At 42.2% G+C, this 18381-nt stretch overlaps 3 protein-coding genes and 2 non-coding genes across 5 annotated transcripts; 2 read left to right on the top strand and 3 right to left on the bottom strand.

Moving 5' to 3' along the window:
- Positions 1-1855: 1855 nt before the first annotated feature.
- On the bottom strand, positions 1856-5540 carry BYT42DRAFT_555731 (uncharacterized protein). The gene is made up of 9 exons (XM_051566705.1): positions 5000-5540; positions 4220-4924; positions 4067-4151; positions 3963-4009; positions 3885-3892; positions 3479-3830; positions 3167-3422; positions 2245-3104; positions 1856-2180 (listed from the first exon to the last, which is right to left on the bottom strand). Exons 1-9 carry the CDS (start codon positions 5115-5117, stop codon positions 1954-1956), a joined length of 2658 nt encoding a protein of 885 aa, XP_051427072.1. The 5' UTR covers positions 5118-5540; the 3' UTR covers positions 1856-1953.
- Positions 5541-7305: 1765 nt separating this feature from the next.
- On the top strand, positions 7306-7378 carry BYT42DRAFT_t30. Its single transcript has one exon. It is a non-coding gene; the product is annotated as a tRNA-Ala (tRNA).
- A 2824-nt stretch (positions 7379-10202) lies between these two features.
- Positions 10203-11884, top strand: BYT42DRAFT_555730 (uncharacterized protein). The gene has a single exon (XM_051566704.1). The coding sequence runs from the start codon at positions 10277-10279 to the stop codon at positions 11699-11701; it is 1425 nt and encodes a 474-aa protein (XP_051427071.1). The 5' UTR covers positions 10203-10276; the 3' UTR covers positions 11702-11884.
- BYT42DRAFT_555728 (WD40-repeat-containing domain protein) lies at positions 11885-13693 on the bottom strand. The gene is made up of 5 exons (XM_051566703.1): positions 13511-13693; positions 13020-13457; positions 12646-12961; positions 12212-12591; positions 11885-12152 (listed from the first exon to the last, which is right to left on the bottom strand). The coding sequence occupies exons 1-5, from the start codon at positions 13558-13560 to the stop codon at positions 11900-11902; spliced, it is 1437 nt and encodes a 478-aa protein (XP_051427070.1). The 5' UTR covers positions 13561-13693; the 3' UTR covers positions 11885-11899.
- Positions 13694-15971: 2278 nt separating this feature from the next.
- Positions 15972-16044, bottom strand: BYT42DRAFT_t23. Its single transcript has one exon. It is a non-coding gene; the product is annotated as a tRNA-Ala (tRNA).
- Between the last annotated feature and the right edge of the window lie 2337 nt (positions 16045-18381).

Genomic DNA, 18381 nt, shown 5'->3' with positions numbered 1-18381 from the left:
ATTGGATCCTTAATTTGTTCGGTCCGGCAAACTCTGCTGCTCATTTACTGATGTCTCGCTATAAACTCATAAGCATTTCTATTGGTCTCCCTGAAATAAAGGGAAATTCCAATGCTTCCTTAATTTTTCTTCTTCTCGTATCTCAGTCGAGGAAATTAAAGTATCCTATACATGTCTAGTAAATCTATGCATTGCTTTAGTAAATCTTCTTATTCCATAATCGTTCTAATCTATGAAACCAATACGTTCTATTGTATTTTATAAAGGATGCTGATACCGCCGCTTTTTTCGCAATTCCGAAGACCCTTTTCAAGCTTTAGTAAACCATGTAGGTTGATATGAGTTCTAGGCAAAATGCTCATTTATAGTACAGGTAAACGCGTCGCATTATGCATGCTGTTTCATATCCTCTCTGCAAGGACTTAAAATAAGTGTTCCTAATAGATCGATTTTGCAAATGCTGGAATGCACATTACTCTTATTCGATTAGTTTTTCACTGTAACCATTTTGTAGTTGTATGATTCTGCTTATTACATTTTATTTATACCAAGCTGTACACCCACCGGGTGCCGCCTGTTACTGGAGGGTAACCCTCTTACATTGGGTGACTTCCGTCAGACAAAAGTCTAATGTATAAATAAAGCATAACCTGAGCGAGACTCTTGATGAGATTTTGGTATAAATTAATGACAACCTTATGGCATCTCTTACAACATGAGTTGTGTCTGAACATGCGCAAAGCAGCACTGGTTCCCCCCCTCTCTCTCTCTCTCTCTCTCTCTCTCTCTCTCTCTCTCCGTTCCTCCCGCCCAGGGTATGGATGTCGACCGGTTCAGATACACTGGATAACCATATTCTGGATGATGGATGCGGATGCAATGATTGAGGGGTTTCCACTCAAAGAGAAAGAGAGACAAAAACCAAAGACCAAAGAAAAAATGAAGACAAAATACTGTATGATGTGATATCCCATGGATGAACACTATATGCCCCACTGATGCAATGAATGATGAGCTGCACAGATCGAAGCATGCCTGCTCGTGTATCATTCGACCATTGAAAGCTGAAGAAAATTTAAAAGGAAATATACAGTATAACTGACAAAATCCTAATAAATGATGCTACAGAACGCCAGACTCACGTACCATCAATCACCTTACAAAGAGATCTCTACGCACATTATATGTTTTCACGTCCGCTGTCCGACTTATGTAAGTAACCACGAGATCCGCAGTGCCTTCTTTGTGTTTTCGTTACTTCTGTGGTGTCATCTGCATTGCTTTCAGGACGATTGATTGACTTTACGGGAAAAGCAATGGAGGTAAGGAAATTTAGGATGATGACCAGCTCCGATCGTAATGAAATCGAGAAATTAATTCCATAAAGGAGTAGTAAGAGAGCAAAGAGTCGACTTTTCTTATTGTGAACACTGTTATTTGATGTATCTGCTTTTTACGCCCTACATGATGGCAGTAAAACAATGAAAATCCTTGCATGTGGCAAGCATGCTTTCTCCAGTGACAGTTAACGATTTTGTGGGGTCATTGTTTGTTATAACAAAGTTAGGAAACGACAATACGCGGCATATATCATAATCAAATTTAAAGATAAGGTATAGGATATGACTCACGAACTAATCTTATAGCGTCTTTAAAATATGATCTATGACATTGTTTGGTCGTTCAAATCAAAAGTGTTGTATTTTAGAGTTAGAAATTGAGTTCAATACGCAGAAAAGTAAAATTAAAGGCTGGTTCTATAGTAGAGACGTCAACGTTTTGAAAAAACATAGTTTTGGTATGATGAATGATTAAGCTGTAATCTGGAACTTGAAGATAAGAAAAAATGACTTCCATAAAAACAGCTCTTTGAGCATAATTTAATTATAATTTATTGGCATTCAATATGCACGGATTTAAGACAGGAAAGAGTCAACTGCAATGGCTGTTTTCCTAGGATGATGAGACGATAGGCATTCTTTTTCGTCCGTTGGTTGTGATTCCTTCAAATTTCTTATGCTTCACATGTCGAACACCAAGTTCATCGCATCTATTTAACGCCAGATTGAGCCGGATTATCAATCGATGTTGGAAGCTGTAACTGTTGTATTCTAACGCTTGCTCCCACAACTTTCGACTTTTAGACCGATTTTGCATCCCCCAGCTGGTGATGCCCGCTTCTATATTTATACGGAAACGTGTAAGAATACTGGTTCAAGCACAATAGTCACGATGTGGTGTTACCCCAAAGACTGAATGGAATAACCCATTTTTCGCCCTTGATATCGCTACGATGGTCTAGTATCCAGTTGAGATGAGTTATAGCTTCATGATATTGATGAAGTGCGTTGAAAACCGAGGCTTGAATGAGTAGTAGAATGGATCGCTGCTCTGTGTAGTCAGGTGGCGATCTCGAGGGAGCCAGTTCTCGGAGTCGGATACTGTATTCGGATTTCTCCCGTTCATAAATGCTTTCCAGTTTTTGAAGTACAACCACTAAGCATTGCTCGAGCGTCTCATTATCCATCTGCTCGAAAGCGTTCCATAAAAGGATCATTTCCAGCCCTGGGACGCAAAAATCCATATCCTGGTAGCCGCTGCATTGATAAAATTCCACTTTCTTTTCTGCATAGGTGTCTATGTATGTCTTCTGGTTCTGGTATTCTTTTGCCATCTGTGACAGCTTCGCGAATGCCAGTATACTGTCGGTACGTGAACCCTGCATCTCATAAGATGCCCCCACCATATACTGACAGAAGATCGGCGACCAATATTTTTGCTGGCTTAATTCGTCAAACCTGGCTGCTGCGTTTTTCCAGTCGAGTTGCAAAATATGACTCAGTGCTATTTCATAATCGGTTAGCTGCTTCATTGCTGCTTCCGGCCATTCTCCTTGAGCGGATTCGGCAGCAAACTTCAAGGATCGAATAGACAGCGTCATATTATTGGCATTGCGCGCGACTCTTGCAGCGTAATATAGGAAAAAGCAGGAACGTGGATGATTTTCCTGTGCCGCAGATAAGCAGTCGACAGTAGCTTCCTGAAATTCTTCTCTGTACATTTGTGGTATAGTTGCCGTCATTTCCGAATAATAAGCCAACATCCTACATAACAGATGCCTGGCTTAATGCGAGTATCTTGTCAACATTGGTCCATCATCACTTACAACAGAGAGGCTAATGGCGCCCGTATTCCCTTTCCCTCGATACAAAGCTTCAGCAATGCTACTGCCAATTGCTTGTCGCTCTTCCAGCCTAAAGTGGAAAATATCTTGTGTACCTTAGGCGGTAATGACAACAGCAAAAGGTGAATTGCGGCAATGCCAAACTGAATAGCAGAAACCGTATCACGGTCCATGTACTTTGTGTACTCTTGCCCCATACGCTTATATTCTTGCCATACAATCGTGTAATCACTATAAGCTACAGGATACCCCAGTTATAAATGGATACTCATGTTAATATAATACTTGTATTACCTCGGCGAAGGTTCAGTCCGCATTTTAGATATTCCATAGTGTTTTCATGTGTCATTTGTAGTATTCCCATAAGCAGGCAGCTTTCACCTCTAATGGCGTGAGCACGCAGGATACCGTTAGGAACAAAACTTGCTTTTGAAGCTCCAGCTGTGTCCGAATGACTGGCGGACACTGGGCTTGCATATGTCATTGGTAATCCAGTACGGTTGCTCATTTTCAATGACGAAAAATATTGAGACAAAGACGATCTGAACGGGCGTTTCAGCGTTTCATTATCGCATTGCGCTTTAGCAATTGCATACGTCGAAGCAAGCGAATTCATGGCGATTTGTCGATCGGTTTCATCATGGGTCTACCACAGTGATATCAGAAATAATCAAAAAATGCACTGCCGAGGTTGCCTTACAATCAGCGCTATATCATTAGAACAGTCAGAAGATAGGAAATAGTGCGAGAAACAAGTATGTATGCTAAAAACTTTTACCTTTCATGGATGCCATAACACCAAGCTGTAAAGCGTACAAGGGCTCTCTGTCGAGTACACCATCAGTTACCATAAATCTAAAATAGCTGCCTCTGATAATTTACCTATCGGCTTTAGAATGAAATACTGCCTTTGCTTTCATAAATTGGTTATTGAACAACAGTTTGACCGCATCTCGGATCGGATGATCTGATGTTTGCGTTGGCGTTATGAGTTGTAGAATTGAAAAAGAAAAAAAATTCGAATGCCGTATTTACCAGCCTCTTCCTGCTCTCTAGGACAGAGAGTGTTTGGTGATACTTGTCTGGTGTCTACATCGGACGGGATAACAAAACTGTCTCGAATCATGTCTAGTTGGATCTCCCGTTTGCTAGAATCATCGTGGATATCAAAATATGTTTCGTTCATTAACAAGCCTTCGTTATTGGCAGACACTGGGTCAGATTCCGCGTCCGCATTTAGCCCACGAGCGTATTCTTCTATAGCTGGCAGAATACATCCGAGACAGTCGCGTTCATCGGTGGAAGATCTTGCCGATTTTGTAAGGTTCCATAACGTCGATCCGCTAGGCTCGTCTACCCAAATTTCTGTCGTTCCCGCACCAGCGCGATGGAACACTTCTCCAGTTACTGGAGAGATGATGGTTTCTTCCATGCTACTTCGAAGTTCTCGTCTTGTTGTTGGCAATGCTTCGGCATGCGTCACATAACGTCCAATTGCTAGGGATTCGACTTCTTCCTTGGATTCAGATAAGCCCTCGACGGTTTCATCTGATTTGTCGGCTCCCGCACACCGCTCTGTTTTGGGATGATTTTTATTTTTCCGATTTTCCTTCGTCCCCAAATCACCACAGGCATCTTCAAAAACATCATCGTCCGTGGGAGTAACTGGATGATCACTTGACTTGGCATGACATTCCGACTCAGTTGGAAGAAGTACATCTGGCATATCAGAGGAGGATTCTGCCCAATCTTTCATTTCAGTACAAGACAGTACCTGTCGTTTCCGACCGCGAATCCATCTGTCAGTAAGGTTACCTCCCTTATTAGCCACAATACTCTCTTGCTCATTTACGGCTATGATTTCTTTGTACACCATTTCCACATGTGTTTCTGTAGCATCAAAGAATACGACGCTTGTATCATTGTATGACATCGTGCACGAATATAAGGTACGCTGAGTTCAGTAATGAATAACAGTAAAAGAGGTTTGAATGGTGTGCTCAGGTTTCCTTTACATATTATTAAAAGTGGCTGAAGGGGCAGTATATTACACTAATCTATCGCTGATGTTCCCCTTATTTCATAAGCACCCCTTTTTCTTGATTTACACATTAAATGAAAAGCAAAATGTGGTTTGTCAGTCGTGGTTTGACATATGGTAGTTATGGTTTTATCTCGTAAAAAATGCAGCTGTAACCTGGCTTTCTGCGGATGTCTCACATGAAGCACTGGCAGTGAAAGATTCATGCACGGGTGACAAACGTTTTTGGCACTTTATTCAAAAGGAAATTACTTCACTGGGTTTAAATTGTAATCGTTTTCTTCATGTTTCCTCACGACTTGCCTCAACTACAACCGAGAAGTATATAAAGACAATGAATAACCGCATCCACGGAGTCCATGTCATCAGACAGCAAAGTGTGTGCGCTTAGATTATCCTTGGGCCGTATGAGATAGGCCCATGTATTGGTTTGAATTTATCATAGTCGGGTTTTGGATAGAGAATACATCAGAGTAAAAAGAACGGCTAGATCATAGCTAACGGGAAAGCCAAATGCAGCAACATTGATGAAGGCTCCACAATAACCGTTAGGACATTATTTCCATTGATCGCGCCATAGAAAGTACATAGAAAGGAAGTGCTCAATCTTGAATGCCGATTGGAGCTAGATGTCAGCATGGAGTCATTGATTTCATTGTAAACCTCCTCAACAGTTGCACACATTGATAAAGTTTGATCAGCACTTCTCTGCGTTATATTACTATTAGCAAGAGTTAACGCAACTTGCAATTAATGTCCAACGCTTGAATAGTATAGATGCATTGCATTTTGCATCGGGATATCTTCAGTCTCCCATGGTTACCAATATTCTTGTTTTGCTTTAATGTGATTTCGAAAGTCCAATCTATGAGGGGAACCGTAATTGCATGAACAACACGAGCGATATACATACGGAGCATAAGAGCAGCTGCAGAGCCATATACCGATAGTAAAACAAGTAAAAACAAGTAAAAAGTGCCCAACGTTTGTGGAACTTTAACAAATGTTCTGGCCAAAAGAATAAAGAAATATCGAAGGATGAATTGCAGCACTATAATCGTAAGATTTAAAGAACCATATCTTGATAAGTGAGGAGTATGACGATATACCTCAAGGAATTCAAAACTGCAGATTGAGACAATGTACAACCGGCTGCAGATGACAACGCGGTGACGTTTTACGCGTTGTCATGCCAAAACCTTTTCGAGTGTTAATATTCATTTCCTAAAGATCATGCATCTTCGATCGTTTGCAGCTTAATTTTGTCTTCTCGGTGTTAATTTTCCCCTTTTCTTTTCTTTTTTTTTTTCCATCGAACAGCTCAAATGATCTGATATATATCGAAAAATACTATATCTGATGTTCACAACTTTCAACCCAAACAGTTTATACTTTCTACCTCGCAGACACCTGTAACAGTATGTAAAAGAGGCTAAGAGCCTGAGGAAAAAAGATAAAAAAAAAGGAAGCGACAGAAATAAGAATAAAAAGAATACTGAGGTGAAAATACAATCCCGAACAAAGGTTTAAGTATGCAATGATATTTATACTGAAGCTGATGAATAAAATAAAGGCCACGGTAAAATAGCCACAGAGCGGCCTATGGAGATAAACCCACAGGATTAGAATTATCTGCATTATGCGATCTCAGCTTGCGCTCAGAAACAATAATACAAGAGGCTTAATTATGATATAGTATCAGAATAGAAAGATTATATCAATGACAAGATTTACCGAATCAATAAATGAATTACATAGTCAAAGAGTTATATACATAATAACGGGACTGTAATAGAGACGAACCAGAAAAACATTCAGATATGAAAAAAAAGACCGTTTTAGAGGAGTACAGTCATCGATCAACCGGTGGAATGCAGACTTCGCCACAAATTTCCATAAAATAGAAACGGAAAAGCAAAATTCGTAATGATCCACCTACCTTATACACCGTGTTGGTGGATACAATTATCTTCGCAACCGGAACATGATTTCAAAGCGAAATGAATGGTTGTCACGGAGTCCGGGTAAATATTTAGCCGTTTGATATTACCAACAACAGCAAGATTGTACAAAAAAGATCGGGGATGTAGCTCAAATGGTAGAGCGCTCGCTTAGCATGCGAGAGGCACTGGGATCGACGCCCAGCTTCTCCACTTTTTGTTTTTGTTTCGCATTTTTTTTTAGCAAGCATAGTTTAGCAATTGTAGTTTCATTGAAAAACAAGCAAGCATTTTATTTTTAGATAAGGTCCAGCGAGAAAAAAAGTAAAATGGGCTTTGTTTTGTCAAGAGTGAATGAACACGCGTCTGTGGCGGACTATTGTTCGCCTTGGATCGAAATAAATTAAAAAAAACCTTGTGGGAAAGTCGAAGGGTAAAGGACGCACTAGGAAGCGTGGGGGGGACTTAGAAGGGCAGAAAAAAAAAAGAGAAAAAAAGGTGATAAAATAAAATGAAAGAAAAAGAAATAAAGAGAGCAAGAAAAAAAGGTGGGCATCGACAGCAAGAAAATTAGATGTGGGTGGGCGGCAAGCAGAGAGCAGGAACCTTGGGTAGGCAGAGATTCGAAGCTTATTAAGATCCCGTTTTATGGAACTCCAGGAAAGTGTGTGCAAGGGGTTTACTGTCGGTATCTTGCTGGAACTTTCGTCAAGGGGACTGGAAGAGAGAGTAAAGCTGTAAATAAAGTCGGCTGGAAGGTGGATGAGCGTATAAGGAATTTACAGATCAGATAGAGGAGCGCTGAGAAGCGGGAGATTGGTTACATGGTGAAGAATTGTGTGCAAGAGGTCCGATAGCCACCAAAAATTTTGCCAAGACAGGTACTTTGGTTACGGTTTAATAACCCAGAGATGGCGCTGAAAGAGTGGAGTGATGACAAACCATATTCGCACATTGTGCAAATGAATTGGTAGCTACAACTGGACGGCCAATAAGCGGGGGAAAGCCAAAGGGCCGAGCTCTATTCACTATTGTCGTAAGCGAAATTATGTTTAGAAAGCAAGAGCATAGATGTGGCCATGTTGCAATTCATAGCAGACGCTCAGTTCTTGGAGTCCTAGTACCTGACCCAAGATACCACGGTGTTCCCGCGGAACCTAATTCCGGTAATATTGAGCTGGGGATAGCATTCGTAAAACGGATTTCTTAGACTGATTACCAGTGCCTTGCGGAAAATCGACGACAAGCTGATAGAGCAATAGTTGGCCGAATCGTTACGGCAAGCTTTTTAAATAGGTGCACTTCGGCTATTCTCCAGGAAGTAGGAGTGGTAGGCTGACTCCAGCAAATAATGAGAAGGATGGTGAAGGGTCGTGAGAGTACTGTATATCAGCAATTGATCTTAAAAATTTCACCACGGAAATGGTTACATCCGGAGCATTTCCCGATTTCCAGCAAGAGTTAACCCGGAACTGTCGAAGAAGGACTCAACAAATATATTGATTTTGAACTAAGGTGTATTGATTTTGCCTTATGCGCCTATGCGAGCATATAGCTTTGACAATCTACCATTCACACATAGTCAGAAACAGGCCAAAAAGGATCAGAAAATATCATCTTTCAGATGATTAATTGCTGCCACGGTCTACTAAGGACATGGCGAGTAAAGAGCAGCTGGTTACACTTTCAAAAACAATCGGCGGAAAGCACTTTTTAATCAAGCGGTTCTGTGAATAATTTTGTCAAGATACAGTATACCACTGAATGCTGATTTAGCTGGGGAGAAAGACCGATATGGCGGCGCACAAACCGCCAACAGGAGATCAGATAAAAATGCTTGCGAAAAACGCATAAGCTTAAGATACCATCTACAGCGCCGGCGTAAGCTAAACATGATGTTGATACCAAAATAAACTATAATCTAAAGGCATTGGTATCGACGTAGTCGGATAAAAACTTACTCAGGGATGACAAACAAAGGGAGGACTCGTGGATCAGTAGAACAGTAGATTTGTCATTGAAATTGCAGGAAGGTGCAACAAAAATTTTGTGGTCGGCTAATTTCGCCCAGGTCGGATACCCTCTCCCGTGATCCTTCTACAACAACGAGAGGTGAAGCAGAATTATGAGTAGCGCCTCAGAAGAAAGAGGCAATGATACTGTATTACAGCAAGAAAGTCTGCAACTCATGATAGACGGAACGCTGACTGAAAAACGTGGGCCATGCGCTTCTATGATCTTACATGTAGAGGCTCTCCTAGGGAAAACGCGATTAAATAGTAAAGGGCTGTATAGATTCTGTTCGTTGACCGTCAAATACAATACGAAAACAGGGTTCAAAATGAAGAAATGCCGTCGGAGAGGAAGAAAGTTGGCTATATCATCATTTCAATACATAGGCCGAATTAAACACCCATAGTTGATGAAAGGCGAAAAAAATAAAAAAAACTGTGGATATTGAAATTTAACGAAAAACTACTAATTGCCTATGGAGCCACTCCAGGGAGAAATAGAACGAATGGATAAGAAATACTAATAGATAGAGGGACTGTAAGTGATATATATACAGCTTCATACAAGTAATCAACAACGAACTCCACACCATTATCTCGTCATCCATTTTTTCTCTATCTCTTATCGCAGAACATTTCCGTTATTTTTATTTTTCAGTATATAACATATTTCTCCCTTATAGAAAAACAAATAGGAATAGAAAGTGAAAAGAAATTTATGAGCAAATTTCGTTACGAAACGATTTGACAATCAAATGGCAAGGTAAAATATCTTGGAACAAACTTCCGGACTATCTTACTGCAGAATTAAGATACCCACAAGTCTGTCTAAATCCAACTTAGCCAAAACAGAAAAAAAACAGAGGGTGTCAATAGATGTTGCTTTGTTACTTAACTGGTAGTGGAAACGATACCACAGTGCATGGTGTTAAAACTGGATTCATTAGCCAGGCCATCCGCGTGAAACCCGCTCAACGATTGGAGATTTACTGAGTTTCAATATGAATTAGACACAGAGTCGTGAAACTGCACGTTTTTTTTTCCAATTTGTATTCCGTACTTGTTACAGTCCCAACGCAATTTTACAATTTCTCTAGGCATGCCAGCCGACTCGTCGAAAAAGTTTGCAGTAGGCGATAATGAAGGAGCACTGGTATCACCTCCTACCAATACTGGAGCCATGGTTCACACAGCTCATAAGAAGCCTACCCGACACCATGTGAAACGAAGATCGAGTGGCCGAGTTCATGTTACCAAGTTGGCTCCCATGGCAAGAGCATACAGCAGCAACACAATTCACACAGACGCGGAAGGAGACGAGGGGGTAGTTGAGAAAAAGCCAGTTATGCGTCGGTCGCAATCGCAACGGTCACTGCACCGTTTATCCTCTTTCGAGCGAAAAGGCGGCATCAGCAACTTAACAGCGGCCAATGTCCCGAAATCGCAGCAACCGCCTACGAAGACAACAGTTAACAATGCGTTGGAGACAGGCAAAGTAACCCCGTTGGCTAACTTACCTACCACGGGCGATGTCATAGCTGAAGAACAGAACAAGGAAGAAAAATCAGAGGACATAGGCAAACCTACTCCTTCGCAATCATCGCCCTCCGCTTCCCAAGACAATGAAAACGGCAATTGCACCATTGAAGAAGATGTGAGCCAAGAACATGGATACCATCAACGTCGGCGAAGTAACCCCGGTTTCTTCGTTTCCCAACAAGGACCTGCTGCCCCGGTCGAACAGATTTTCAATGCAATGGCCAACAATCTGGTGGCTCCGGACAAAGCGGCCGTATCAACCATCACCCATGCATCTCCCACTCAATCTTCGCCAGTCACGGATATAAGTGCTCGAAAAAAGCCTTTACTACGATCACACTTTGTAGACGATCATGCTGATTGGCATGCATCGGCTGTTTCACCGGATCCTCACCATTCCTCACATAGCCGACCGAATTCTGGAGTGGATGTTTCGAGGGCGAAGTTTATGAGTAATGGTGCAGTGGCAGCAACTGCACAATCGGCTGGAATGACACGAACGCAACAAAAGATGATGCTGCAGAAACAGCACTCATTAGTGGATGATGAAAACAGTCTGGCTCATCCCCGGAATATGATTCGCCTCACTCGAGAATTAGAACGCATGGGGCGGGAATATCGATGCATGCGACGATTTGAGGACCCAATGATGGAAAGTTTATTACGATGTATGGCCCAAAAAGAAGAGGAACAACGACCACAAAAGATGCACCCGCGATTAGCAAGTCTAGGTGCTCATCAACGGACAATGTCATCTTCTATCCTGCCTACTGCATCTCAGTCTGACTCATCCTTGGCCGTCAAACCTCACGTGGAACATCGACAAGCCGCTCATCGACGCCAGCTATTATTAAAATCCCTGGCCTCTTCCAATCATCTCCCGAACAAACACCTTTCACAACAAGCGGTTCAATCACCCAACACACCAAAAACGGGCATACGATGGAGCGCCGGAGCTTTCTTAGATAGAATGCTCCACGGATAACTGGTGTCATTCGAATCTATCCGTTCCTTTGTCCGCTCCTTTTACGCCCTATCGCTCGATCGAGTGCCTCCATCGTTGCTGTTTGAACCTCTAATGTAATGTATTTCTTCTCCCGGAGGGTTATTGTTTTATTTAGTATAGGTTGGGTTTTCTTGGGAACGAATAATAAAAGACAATTTTATACCAACTATGACAGTATTAATTCCAGCATACCATGCGTCCACTTCCGTTGCCGGCCAACAATGTAATTGTCGGTGTAGTTGGATGAAACTGCGCCACAGCAGGTACAGCAGTGATATGGTCCCCATCGTACAATGTCGCGATTTCCTCGCCATTTTCACCCGAGTAGATTTCCAATGGATGCTTCATGCTTCCAATAACGAAATGCTGATGGTCCAAAGCTGCTGTTGCCGAACTTTTATTCCACCTTGCCCGGAAATTGGTGACCCATCTGGATAATCGATTACGTAAGGACTCCATAAGTGCTGGTGGCATACCGTATATACTTACTTCCCTGTATGATTATTATGCTTTATCGCAGATTGTAGTGTCATCTCGTTCGGACTTTGCATATCAAATATTCGGATGTAATCGTCATATGATGTAGTTGCCAATTTGTTACCTAGGGGAGACCAATATGCGCTTGTCACAGAGTATCCATGTTCAAATTCATGTACTGGTTCGTAATGTGCCGCTTTGTTTCCGGTTAACATGCGACTATCCCAGATTGTGGCAGTTCGATCATTACTGGCCAAGGCTATTAAATTTTGATCTGTTGGGTGAAGATCGATGCAGCCAATCTTTTTGTCTCTCAGTTGAAAAATCGATGGGTCGGCCCGAGAGCGAAAATCTTTCATGCAAAGTTCACCATCGGACGTAGAGAACCAAATCTGTGGTAATCAGTCAATTTACTAGCGACACTAAGCGTCCATAGGAATACTTACTGTACGACCGTCATTCGTAATATCGAAATTTGTGAATGGGAAACTTTCTAACCCCATGGAAACAGCTTCGAAAGATGCATGCTCCATGTCGAAACACTGCAAAACTCCATCATACGACGATGTGAACAGTTTGGAGGGATTGGCAGGGTTAAACTTTAAGTCCGTAATTGTTCGAGTATGAGGTCGATACATGTAGACAACGGGATCCGCTTCACCAGCTTCATCTGCTTCTTTGCTTCCTTCCACATCCCAGAATCCCAGATAGCCTGATACGTCTCCTGCGCAAGCTAACAATTTCGTATTTGAAGGATGAAATCTATTACAGACGTAAGTAGAGGGATCGTATACTGTAGTAACATAAGAAGGTTACTAACACGCTGCAGTTGATTCTTTCTTGCGTGACTTTGACCGTGGCCCAGATGTGTTTGATGGATAACGTTGATGTCAGCTTTGATAATTCGCACGTCGAAGCTTTCTGATTCGTCATCTCTCGCTTCACAGGTTCTGTATTAGGAATCTTGCGGACAGTATTTAACAAAGCGAGAAACTCTTTTTCATCCGATTGATCCAATTTCTCGATCTTTCGTGCTTTATTGCTGGGTGCTTCGGCGGATTGATCTCGCGCTTGACGTTTGATATGGTCTTCATTGTCTGCTGCAATTCCTCGAAGACGCGCAGAAACCCGGGTAGGCTGAGCTATCTCCTTCTTCACTTTCTTTGGTACATGTTGTTTGACTAATTTCTTTTTTGGTGATTGAGACCGATCGATCAGATTGGGGACCCTTAACTCTTGCAAAAGTTGCTGATTACGACTACAAAAAACTTGTTCAATACCATTGGCGATCTCAGATGAGCATTCTCTTACGCTATGTTCGCTTGGCGCTGTTTTTCGTATTCAGAAAGTTCCTGCTTCATTTATATTCTATTGGCAAAGCGGTCGAAAGTGATTTCTGACAGCAGTTTGAAATTAAAAAGAAAAAATGCTGCGCCTTGATGAAAGCTTGATCTCCACTGACAGTCACTTTGAAGGCACAGTGCAGATGTCGCGGATCAAGTGAAAAGTCTTGTTCAGTGATTTCATGGCATTTATTGTGGAAACATCATATCGTTCCTCCGTTAATTCCCTTTGTCATAAATTACTGAATAAAGGGTATTCGACTCTGAAAAATACCCTGAAGGCATTTGTATTATATCTTTAAGATTGCAGGGCATTCATAGCTTGTCCACAGGCAAGCCTCTAAAGTGGTTTACTGCACAGTCTAATGGAATCGAATCAAGGGTTCTCTTTATCTTAACACGCACACAAAGTGCTTGTTATCAGATGCCAGCCTCTTCCATTGAAGAGCGATTCATGGATTACAATAAAAAAAATTATCACAACTGTCCATTCCGCCTGAATAGAGGCTTTCAGTGTTGTTGCACGCCATGCGTAAAAGACGGACTGGATCTTCTTGGCTGCCATCCAGTCCCTGTTATGGTACGATTTGCTCGTAAGTGGAGCGTGGACCTTGGCTCTTTCTACGTCGATGGATGGGCGTTCCTTTTTCTTCTCTAATTTTCTCGTCTGATATTGTGGGCAAATTGGCGATATCACACGCTCATCGATTATGCTTATTTTTCCCTGATTTATTGGCTCCTTTATCCCCAGTGCTGCTTTTAGACTCGAATTAAGAATGATTTCGGTTTTCTCTCCAAGAAGCCTACTTCAGTCGTTTCACGACCAATTTCCTCGGTATATCTAGCTTTCCTCTCACCGTTACCGAGAAGAAACCGTTTCGAAATGCGAACACAATGTTATGCATATCGTCTATACAATCTTTGAATTTTTCGCCATTATTTCTGGAGTATGATCGTTGCAAGTGCGGCCGTTCGGCTGTGTGTGTTGCTGTCCCTAAGACCGTATGTCTCCATTTCTGTGATACCTTTTTGCCTGTTCATATATGTTTCAATTTGAGCCTATTGTATCTACCAAAGCCATATTATCCGGGCAAATAGTCAAACAATGAGAAACAGGTAAATACTATCTGCTATCAGAATTATAGAATCCCTGACGGCGTCGTGAACCATTCAAAGGATACTGAACAGCAGTGATGAGAAGACGTTTAAATCAACCAACTTCTCAATGCCAATAATGCGCTCGACATCGGAGCCGCGTTCCAAAGCGATTTCTTATGGCAGCAAATTTTTTTTCTTTTCGCGAATGGCGTACCGGATACGATGGGCTTATCGTCACAACCATACTCAGTAACAAAGTCGAAAATAACCACGGCACCAACATCCCAGACTGTGGCGTTCGCTAGGGTAGCTCGGCCTAAAGTGAATGGGCGCCTTCGATTTCGGCCGCCTCGTTTTCTTCCTCTTCTTGAAAAGTAATGGGACCCCCATACCATCTGTGACGATTTGTCTTGAAGAACAACAGAAGCGATGTATATAATACGATTTCAAATTTTAGACGAAGCTCCAAGCACGCGCGGACCTGATTCTAGGCATTCTATTGTGGGAATAAACCCAATCTTTCTCATATCAAACAGGCGGAAAGTGCTCTTGCCTGGGCAGAAAAGGTGAAAAGAAACAATGGCATCTACTGACTTCCTTCTCTTTCTTTTACTTTTACCACCTTTTTTCTCTTTTTTTTCGGGCCTTCTAGCTACCCCCGCGCTTCCAGTGCGCCCTTCACCCTTTATTTTCCCACGTGGTTTTTCTTTAGGACGATTTTATTTTCGATCCACGGCGAGCAACATTCCGCAACGGACGCGTGTTCGTTCGCCCTTGATAATGTCAGATTTGAGTACTCCTTTAGAGTTCAGTTTAAATCTGTAGTTTTTTTGTTCATTCTTTATTTCTACCATAACATGGTCATATTTATATTTTCTATCAAGATCATTTTTATGTCTACAATCTTCAGGAAGGTTCTCGTCAACTTCCTGCACGGTTTTCTATTATTCCGAAACATAACCAATCAAGAAGTATTGCGGACCACTTTAATGCTAAACGGATTCGGTCTATATTTCTTCCGTTTTCCAGGCAATACCTTTGGTATGCCTCGTTCATCCATTGGTCCTTCATACCTTCTCGAAGGTTCCTCCAGACATCGATCTGCGGACGAGCCAATGCGCTGTCTTCCGTATTTGCTAAACTTTGGTATAGCAAATCTAATCGGCGCAAAAGAAGAACCGGCGTAACTGACAATAACTCAAAACCCATTTTACTTTTAATTTTCGCTGGACTATATACAATAATAAAGTACTTGTTTGAAAAACAAGCAAAGTTCTTCGCAAAGGAGCCTACAATTATAAATTATGCTTGTTAAAAAACAAAGCAAAAAATGGAGAAGCTGGGCGTCGATCCCAGTGCCTCTCGCATGCTAAGCGAGCGCTCTACCATTTGAGCTACATCCCCGACCTTTTGTCACGATTGTTATTTTATCGACAAGCCTCCGCCTATACGACATGACTTCCCGAAAATAAGATATAACTTGTTCAAAAAAACGACATTCTCGGCCTTTCGCAAAGGGATTTTCCGATCTCTGATGAAAGATGGCACTAATTCATCTTTCTCATTATTATTATCCCAAATTGTATTAGTTATCTTTAGACTAGAAAATTCAGTATAAATATCTCATGAATATCAAGGAATAAAAAGGGAGGAAAAAATTGGAAAAACTACGACAACCCTAACACAACACGCGACAAGTGGAGGTCGTGCCGAGGAAACCAATTTATCTTGCGTATTACCGTGTTGTGCATACTATGGATAGAACGTCGATTTCAAGATTTTTGGCTACTCCCGAGGCTTTTACCGGAGGACCAGGTTGTGACCCTGCTGCCTGGTTAAACCATATGGATCGCGTGAGAAAAGCGATGAAGGTTAATGACGAAGATGCTCTGCTGGTTGCTTCCACTCATTTCAAAGGATCGGCTGCACGTTGGTGGAACACCAGAGAGAAAGACATCAAGACCTGGAAAGCCTTTCGACATGAGTTCGAACAGAAGTTTATTTCGCAGAATCAAGAGGACCATCTGTGGAATATTATCGAAAATCGCAAGCAAGGTCCACACGAGACAGTAGACGAAGTTGCTATGCATCTCGACGAGTTATTTCAACTAGTCGGTTTGCGTAACGACTATATTAAAATCCGTTTCTTTTTGAAAGCTATCGACCAGGATATCGCCTACAAGCTTGAACGTAATGGTGTCCCACGCAACTGGGAAGAGGTTCCCGCCGTGGCTCGTCATGTTGAAGCCGTAGAAAAGAAGTACAGCCGTGGTGAGAAAAAGATCCCTGCATTTATTGGTCAAAACGAGCGATATAACTGGGAACATAATTCTTGGCAACTTGGTGACAACCTTTCCGATGGTTCCCCTTCTCTGCAAGGTACTCTCAGTGAACTGGCAGAAGGTATCAAGGCACTCAAGGTTCACTTGGTCGATAACCCCAGACCGCCAAAATGTTTTGGTTGTGGCGAAGAGGGCCACAAACGCTACCAATGCCCCAAGAATGCTGGTTCCTTTCCCCAAGGTCCGGGAAAAGAAGCTGGGCGCCAGTAGAGAGAGATACTGCCGCCCAAAACTGAAAATCTGCAAATCTCTCACCTCAACCGCCCGAGGTTCATCTCATTCAAGCCGCCGAAATTTATAACGCTCAAAAAAGAACTGCATCCGACGCGTCTCTGATGCAACATGGAGAATCATCGAAACGAAAAGACAAGCAACCGATTACTGCTATGGCGAACAACAATATCGATCAAGACGTAGTTATGAAGCCCAAGAGACAATGAAAACCACCGAGAAAACTACCTGTCATTATTCCGAAGAAAGAAATTTGGAAACAGCTCGAAAACGTACAGTCCGGACTTAGTATGGCCGACTGGATATCCATGGACAGAAACGCATATAGGGATCTGCGGGATGGATTGCGTTTTATCTATGGAAGACCTACGAAGATTACGAATGCAAGAACGAACCAACCTGGAGTCGTGAACACGGTCGATGTGCAAGGAGACTTTTCTACTGATGATAGTGACACCGAACTCTCTGAAGTGGGTTCCGATCAAGCAACCTTCGCATTTTCAACGGAAGATTTAAGCGTTGAAGGATACGATAGTGACGACACCTTTTATGACAATCCGTACGATTTTGAGAAGCTCACCAGAAGTCAACCCCTCAAGGCTCCCATCGTCATAAATGGTGCGATTATTCAAGCAATTATTGATACCGGGGCAAGTGTTTCGGTTATCAGCAAGGAGCTGGCAAAAAAATTAAATTTGGTTCCCAATGGTGATCAAATTCCCTTATCTGGTCTGGATGGTGAAGCGAAGTATCCATACGAAATTACTGTGGACGTTCCAATACGAGTCGCTGGTAAATTGCGCCCTGAAGCAATGTGCATCCAAGATAACCCATCGACTCCCGATCTGTGTATCCTTGGTATGACCTGGTGCAAAGCCCACGATATTCAGTTGCGATTGAAGGATTCCATGGTTATTATCCCCACCAAGAATGGGACATCGTCTGTCGAATTACGAGGTGATATCGAATCCGTAAGCTGTGCTCCGCAAGTGTACCGTGTCAATGTGAAGCTTGACGAACTCCCTGATACATCGGAAAACTCAGTGGAACCCATTGAAGTTATCGAAGACCGGATTCCGAACTACATCGAAGACACGTTATCCGTTTCTACCGCCATGGAAAATGAAGAAGAATTACCAAGTGAAATTACCGAAATTGTTGCACAGTA

Source organism: Radiomyces spectabilis, assembly GCF_025331425.1.
Source record: "Radiomyces spectabilis strain NRRL 2753 chromosome Unknown BYT42scaffold_2, whole genome shotgun sequence".
NCBI classification, from domain to species: Eukaryota; Fungi; Mucoromycota; class Mucoromycetes; order Mucorales; family Radiomycetaceae; genus Radiomyces; species Radiomyces spectabilis.
This window is presented reverse-complemented; position numbering and strand designations above follow the sequence as displayed.

Coding starts and splice junctions, on each gene's coding strand:
- BYT42DRAFT_555731 (XM_051566705.1), bottom strand. CDS start 5,117: ATGTCATACAATGATACAAGCGTCGTATTCTTTGATGCTACAGAAACA. Junction 4,152..4,219: donor TAGAGAGCAGGAAGAGGCTG/GTAAATACGGCA, acceptor CGCAAACATCAG/ATCATCCGATCCGAGATGCG. Junction 3,423..3,478: donor CGGACTGAACCTTCGCCGAG/GTAATACAAGTA, acceptor GGTATCCTGTAG/CTTATAGTGATTACACGATT.
- BYT42DRAFT_555730 (XM_051566704.1), top strand. CDS start 10,277: ATGCCAGCCGACTCGTCGAAAAAGTTTGCAGTAGGCGATAATGAAGGA.
- BYT42DRAFT_555728 (XM_051566703.1), bottom strand. CDS start 13,560: ATGAAGCAGGAACTTTCTGAATACGAAAAACAGCGCCAAGCGAACATA. Junction 12,592..12,645: donor TTACGAATGACGGTCGTACA/GTAAGTATTCCT, acceptor TGATTACCACAG/ATTTGGTTCTCTACGTCCGA. Junction 12,153..12,211: donor CATAATAATCATACAGGGAA/GTAAGTATATAC, acceptor TCGATTATCCAG/ATGGGTCACCAATTTCCGGG.